The sequence below is a fragment of the Sinocyclocheilus rhinocerous genome, unplaced genomic scaffold (genome assembly GCF_001515625.1).
Source record: "Sinocyclocheilus rhinocerous isolate Xijiao unplaced genomic scaffold, SAMN03320098_v1.1 scaffold632, whole genome shotgun sequence".
NCBI classification, from domain to species: Eukaryota; Metazoa; Chordata; class Actinopteri; order Cypriniformes; family Cyprinidae; genus Sinocyclocheilus; species Sinocyclocheilus rhinocerous.
In genome coordinates, this window is record NW_015639247.1 from 1,493,578 (window position 1) to 1,501,214 (window position 7,637).

The 7,637-nt window shown below is 36.6% G+C and overlaps 1 protein-coding gene across 1 annotated transcript in view; it reads right to left on the reverse strand.

Moving 5' to 3' along the window:
• Positions 1 to 3,888: 3,888 nt before the first annotated feature.
• The window catches only part of LOC107751097 (runt-related transcription factor 1-like), a 16,410-nt gene continuing 12,661 nt past the window's right edge, over positions 3,889 to 7,637 (reverse strand). The window contains exons 5-6 of the mRNA XM_016566699.1: positions 6,185 to 6,310; positions 3,889 to 4,424 (exon numbers count right to left, since the gene is read on the reverse strand). Of these exons, the coding sequence (XP_016422185.1) occupies positions 3,889 to 4,424; positions 6,185 to 6,310 (662 nt within the window). The remainder of the gene's footprint in view (positions 4,425 to 6,184; positions 6,311 to 7,637) is intronic.

The following is a 7,637-nucleotide window of genomic DNA, read 5'->3' on the forward strand; positions in this document are numbered from 1 at the left end:
AAAAAAACACAAGTGAAGAAGAAACGAAACAACAGATGCTTCCACATGTAATCTAACACGATCATCAGACATAAAACAGTATCAAAACTATGTAACATTATGGAATAAAATGTCGACCAATAAAGAGGTAATAATAACTGTCAAGCTTTGGGGTGTTGATCGACTTTACCTACGTTTTGATTATCAATAGTTTTACAATAATGAAAAGTAAAAACAGATAGCAAGATATAAATGACCTGCAGTCATATATGAAACACTAATACTATCCTCTGGGATTAATTATACATAAAATAATAAATAATATCAAGAGTGAATTTCTTTGTTCAGAACCCTTACGAAAAAGACGTTTATTCAAGTGTGCTATTAGTATACTTCTTTTAAACTAAAAATAGGAAAGTATACTTTTAGTCTACTTTTTATGTACTTCTCAGAAATGGGCTTTATGTACTTCTCAGAAATATACTTAAAATGACATTTAAGTATACTTGACTTATAGCCTACTTAGAAAAAGTCTAAATATATCTGAGCTATGCTTGTGTTCCTAGAATCCGTGTTTTCATTGTTATACTGTAGGGGGCGCTAGTACACATCTTCTGTGTAGAATTTCCAAAAAACACAAGTGAAGAAGAAACCGAAACAACAGATGCTTCCACATGTATTCTAACACGATCATCAGACATAAAACAGCATCAAAACTGTGTAAAGTTGATGTAATGTCGACCAATGAAGAGGTAATAATGACTGTCAAGCTTTGGGGTGTTGATCGACTTTATCTGCGTTTTGATTATCATTCTGAATCCAATTCATAGTCTTTTTTTCAGCTTTTTGTTCAAAATGTTGTTTATTTCTTTTTTTTGTATTATTTATGAAACTTACCTACATTCAAGTGTTTAAAAAAAGAATGCATGAAGCTAGAATAAAATGTTTTTGTTTACAAGCAGATACCCTGTTCTTTTGATGTTTTGTATGTTCAGATATTCATGTAACAAAATATATACGAATTAATACCTAAATAGGGACATAGTAGTATACTTAAAGTATGATGTAAAGTTCACTTAAAGAAAACTTACGAGTATACTTGCAGTATAAAACTACTAAACTAGTAGTTTACTAAGACTACTTCAAAGTGTACTAAAAATGCTACTACAAGTATTTAATTAGAAAACTATCAGTATTCATATGTTCACTTTTAGTATAGTTGCAGTACAAGCTGAAATATTGTTGTAAACTAGTTGTGTACTTAAAGTTTACTACTGTTATACTTAAAGTATACTTAAAAGTATACTTTTATATACTAGAAAGTGGGCCAATTTAGTCCCAAGGAGTATTGAAATAGTACACTTACAAGTATACTACTAGTACACTGATATTTGTATACTTGCTACATAAAGTATACTTAAAAACATACTTGAATTTACTTAAGTATACTTAATAAAATAAACTTGAAGTATACTACTTTTTGGTAAGGGAAGGTGTATACAATTTGAGCCGGTTTTGATCTCATGTTGGCCTTAAAACGATAGTTTTGAGTGCTTCAGTAGCAAATCACTTTCTAAAGGAAACTGGAGTGTTGCTTGCCTCTGCAAAACACTGTCAGCAATTGCAATGGTCTCTTTAAGATGAAAAACGTACTATGGTATTACATTTTTTGGACCGGGTACTATGATAACTGGATTACATATAGTGCATGTACTTTGTTATGTGAATGTAATAATGAATTACCGTATGATACCATCAGGGTAGATTATTGCAAACGCTGAACACTAATACCACTAATAAAAAAGAAACACAGCACACATGATATAGAAATAAGCAGTTTCTTCACAACAAAGTGTTATATTCTCCAAAGAAATGTTGAAAAGGGACAAAAGGAAAAAACGAAGCTGCATTTCAAAAGGTTTTGCTCGTTTCACAATAGTGGAGGTTGAGAACCGTGTCGAGTGTGTGAGTCTTTATCAGGTCCATGATTCTCCCATCTCCCATCCAGCAAACTGTGACATGAGCGCATCAGTCGGAAAGCTTGAATTCGCTGTAAATCTAGCGGAGAGAACGAGCGTGAAAGGCAGTGACCGGGCGAAGTCTCGTAAACCTGGAAATGTAAAGAGTCTGCTGAAGCTCTTCAGAGCGAGTCGCCGCCGGCAGAGGCTTCGCTTTCTTCACTTCCACTGCAGGAACCACAGTCAAACTTACTGAGCATCTGTCGACCCATTCACGCCATTCAATCGTGAACGGATCGCATTTGGATTCTTCATTGCGGAACAGTTTAAAAGTACTAGACCTGAAACAGACTCCACACAGGTTCAACACAAACAAGATCAATTGCATGCATCGTTACATTCAGAAATGTGTCAGAATGCAATGCACAAGATTGTAGACGGACATTAGCGTAAATCATCTTCTTCTATGGTCGACTACAGAAAAGAACTGAGCAGCTTAAGTTAGCCAACATGTTTATATCATATTCTGAATGGAATACTAAATAGAGATCAACTCATTGTTTTGTGATTTTATTTACATTACATGTCTGATAACTCAGCCAATATTTGACTTATTTTTATCTTATTTAATAATGTTTGAATATTTATTTCTAATTATCAAAAAGCAACAACTACAAGAACTACAAAATGCTACAAAATGCATTGTGATTATTTTTTAAATAATTTTTACAAAGGTATTTTGCATGTTTATATCAGTTACCTGAATGGAATTGGATCTGTCTGACAACTAAATCAATATTTATTATTTAAATATTATATTATTATTGTCAAAAAGCAGTAATAAAACAACCAGACAACAATAAAAATAAAATAATTAATAAAATATGAATAATGCATTTTATTTACAGCATATAGCATTGTATTTATGTAAAGCTGTTTTGCATGTTTATATCAACTGATATTGTTTTCTGATATTAATGATTTTTAAGTGCCTGATAACTGAAGCAATATTTATTATTTAAATATTAACACTGTCAAAAACAGAAATTAAATAATCAATCATTAAACTACAACAAACAAAACAAAACATAAAATGCACTATGAATATTTTATTAATTATTTTAATTTATGGCATATAGCATTATATTTATGCAATGATAATTTGCAGCTGTTGCCTTTTTGATATTAATTATTTTATGAAGTGTCTGATAATTGAAGCAAAATTTATTTAAATATTGAATTATTGTCAGAATAACAAAAGCAAGAAATATAACAATAAGTAATCATTAGAGTACAGTAAAAAACCTCAAATGCATTATTAATATTTTATTTTATTATACCATATTTATGCAAAGTCTAGATAGTTGCAAATATATTTTCTTTTCGTTTGGTGGGACTGTTATTCTTACATGCATTTATTAACACCAAAATTGTGTTCATTTTCTTGCGTCACGTCGGCAAAGCGTTCGAGTACTTGCGTAGAGTCTGTTTCCGGCCTTGAGGTTTTTTTTTACATTAAACATATCTGGCACTGATGAACAAAGTTGTACAGTGATGACGAGACAAACAACAGTAATAATAATAACAATAACAATAATATTAATAATAACAATACAAACTATCCACAACTTTAAAAAACAAACGAGTCTCATGCTGCGCTGTGAAAAACAAAAGTCCGTCCGTCGAGTCCAATCAGAAACCCCCTCATTCAGCTGCCCTCCTCCCAGGGCCGGATTTACCTCTTATCGTGACATAGGCAAAACTAATTTTTGGGCCCCCCGTCCCTATTAATATATGTGACCCTGGAGCACAAAACCAGTCATAAGGGTACATTTTCAAGACATTGTTCAGAAGATGTGTTTCTTACGCACCTCATCCCAAACCTTCCATTGCAAATTCCAAAATGCAATTTTAGAGCTAATAACAGAGGCTTGAGCCATTGATATGCAGTCTAATTATTAGAGAGAGCGAGATTAAGCACCCTCCAGACGGCTTCCACTGACAGGCTGGTTGGCGAACTGCTGTGGCTTCCTTCGGCCTCCACCAGCACCTCGCTCTGATTGGGCAGCGAGGGGTGCAGGAGGGCGGAGCCTGTGGAGGCGTTGGTGCAGGGCGGTAAGATGCGCGGGGGCGAGCGCTCTCCTCCTCCTCCTCCGGCTGGCATCATGGAGAACTGGTAGGATCCGGCGGCGCTGCTGTAGTACAGGTGATACGGGGACGAGCCGGGCTGGAAGGGGCCGGCCTGAGCCTGCGAGGAGCCCGCGGGGTACGCCGGGGGTAAGTACGTGTGATAGCGGCCCGCCGGGCTGCTCATGGCCGACATGCCGATGCCGATGGCGCTGGTGACGGGCGTGGGTGTGTATGTGAATGCTCCGGTGGGATACGGCATACGCGGGTCCGAGAAACGGCCGTCTGGGAGCGAGGGCAGCGATGGGAAGGAACGCTCCAGACCCATGCGAGGGTCAGTGAACGCCGTCAGATCTGGACCTGCAGGAACACAAAACACTCGATTGGTTATATAGTTAAAAAAACTCCTCTGGACAATTAAAGGGTTAGTTCACCCAAAGATGAAAATTCTGTCATTAATTACTCACCCTCGTGTCGTTCCAAACCCGTAAGACCTTCGTTCGTCTTCACAACACAAATTATGATATTTTTGATGAAATCCGAGAGCTCTCTGACCCTGCATAGACAGCAATGCAACTGCAATGTTCCCAGGTCCAGAAACATAGCAATTGCATCGATGAAATAGTCCCTGTGACATCAGGGGTTTAACCGTATGTTACGAAACTAAGAGAATACTTTTTGTGTGCAAAGAAAACAAAAATAACGACTTTATTCAACAATTCTTCTCCTCCTCATCCCTTATGCTGTGGCATGCCGCCGTTGTGGAGAGAGTATCACTTCCGCTTCACATAAACAATGCATGTCTGTGTTGACGTAAGCATCAGCACCATGCGGATGCGTTGTTTACATGAAGCGGAAGCGAGCACATGCGTCGTGATACTCTCTCCATAGATATGTATAGATGCCATTTGGAACCGTCAACTTGACATCATTCACCACAATAATAAATGAATATTCAAAGTCAAAGATATGCATGCGTATAACTTGCTGTGGTAGACGCACACAGTCAACTTGCGCTCGAGGGGTCGCAGACCGTTCCAAAAATGGCACATGGCTTACGTATTGCGGCCCATAGAAACAGTCGCTAATGAGGCATCTACGTATATATATCTATGACTCTCTAAACAATGGCGGTGCGCCACAGCATAAGGGATGAGGAGGAGAGGAATTGTTGAATAAGGTCGTTATTTTTGTTTTCTTTGCTCACAAAAAGTATTCTCATAGCTTCATAACATTACGGTTGAACCCCTGATGTCACATGGACTGTTTCACCGATGTCCTTGCTATGTTTCTGGACCTGGGAACATTGCAGTTGCGTTGCTGTCTATGCAGGGTCAGACAGCTCTCGGATTTCAACAAAAATAATATCTTAATTTGTGTTCCGAAGATGAACGAAGGTCTTACGGGTTTGGAACGACATGAGGGTGAGTAATTAATGACAGAATTTTCATTTTTGGGTGAACTATCCCTTTAAATGCAGGCCCAAATGAGTCAGTAGTCGTCGTTTAGTAAGAGTTCAGAGCTGAAAATGAACTAGAATTTACTAGAATTTAAACTAAATAAGTAAAAAAAAAAAAAAAAAAAAAAAATTAAAAAACTGTTACTTTACTTTTTTAAATGTTTATTTGCTCATATCCAGTTGGACATTTTAAGGTAGGTTTCTGGATATTATATACATACAATACTATTATAGTATATAAACAATACTAAAATAACATGGTAGGCAAATTTTGGTCTAGAACGGAAATTTAATCTAATGGTGAACCTTTGATTTAGTTATATGCAATTATTAATTATGTTAATTTATGGCATATACTGTTCTTTTGCATGTTTATATCAGCTACCTGAATGGAATACTGATTAGAGATCAACTAATGGTGTTTTCTAATATTAATAATTTATTAATTTATTAATCAGACACTTAATTTTATTAAGAGTTTGATAACTGAAGCAATATTTATTTAATTATTTAAATACTTATTTAATGTCAACTTATTTAATAAAACACATAATCATTGGAGTACAAGAATTACATTTTTTTTTTTAAAGTATTATTTCGATTTATCAAACCCCTCACAAAAAGTACCAGATAAGTGTCCCTGCAGCATGGTGGAACTCACAGTGTATAGCGCTGCGGCTGGGGGAGATGGGTGTGGTGGGGTGAACCGCTGGGGTGGAGATGGGACCCAGGTAAGGGTACGACTGCTCATACGACCAGGACGGAGACGTCTGCATCTGCCTAGAATCTGAAACCAAACATTCATATTCAATAAATGACTTTATGACCACTCCATTTCACTAGCAAATCCAAGATATACACTCAAAAGTACAGAAATATTATTAATGGCTACTGAGAACACAGACACACACACACACACACACACACACGTTTTATGCATTACAGTTTTTCAGTCCAGTAAACTCACATGTTCACATCCCTTAAAAACAGTGCAGTGTTGGTATCAGATGATAATATAATAAATGATTGCTATATTAATGCACTATGGTATTTACGCTATTGTTCAAAAGTCCCTTTTATGCTCACCAAGGCTGTATTTATGTGATCAGTAAAATACAGTAAAATTGTGAAATATTATTACTATTTAAAATAGCTGTTTTCTATGTGAATATCTGTTCAAATGTAATTTATTTCTGTGATCAAAGCTGTATTTTCAGCATCATTACTCCAGTCTTCAGTGTCACATGATCTTCAGAAATCATTCTAATATGCGGATTTGCTGCTCAAGAAACATTTCTGATTATTATCAATGTTGAAACAGTTGTGCTGCCATGATGCACTTAACCCTAATGTTATTAAAATTATTAACTGTATATTTTAATCATTACTAATACATAATTAAAATCAAATATTGAATTTGTTATATTATTATTTTTGTATTTAAATCATTGTTATTTATATTATTTAATATAATATTATTTATAATATTTAATGGACCTGTTAGTCAATGTTCAAAAGAACAGCGTTTATTTGAAATAGAAATCTTTTGTAACGTTATAAATGTCTCTACTGTCACTTTTGATAAATTTAATGCATCCTTGCTGAATAAAAGTATTCATTTCTTTAAAACGCTTTTGAATGGCAGGGTACATACCAATCAAAATCAGTAGAGTATTAAAACAGGATCTGTAATAAAGATAAACTCGAGGACACTGAATAATGGAGTGAGAGGAGCAGGAGGAGGAGAAGATATTCTCTCAGTATGAGTCTCTCTCTCTCTCCCCGCGGTCTAATAAATGCTCGCCGATGGCCTGCAGACTTCAGACAGAAGAGGAGGGAGAGCCATCAGAGAGGAAGCAAATTATGCACAGCGGCCAAAGAGTGCGCGGCCCGTTTCAAGTGCAGCCAGAGCGCGGCCCGCTGCCAGGCCCCCCAGAAACCCCCTCTTTTCCTGCCTCCCTCCCCAGACTCACGGCTTGTGATCTGGAGCAGGAGTCACACATGGCTGGGTGGGTGGCTGGAGGCGGATTCGGCATCCGGTGCAAGCGGGACTCATTTTTTACTGGGCTCACACACACACAGACACAGACACACACACACACACACACACACAC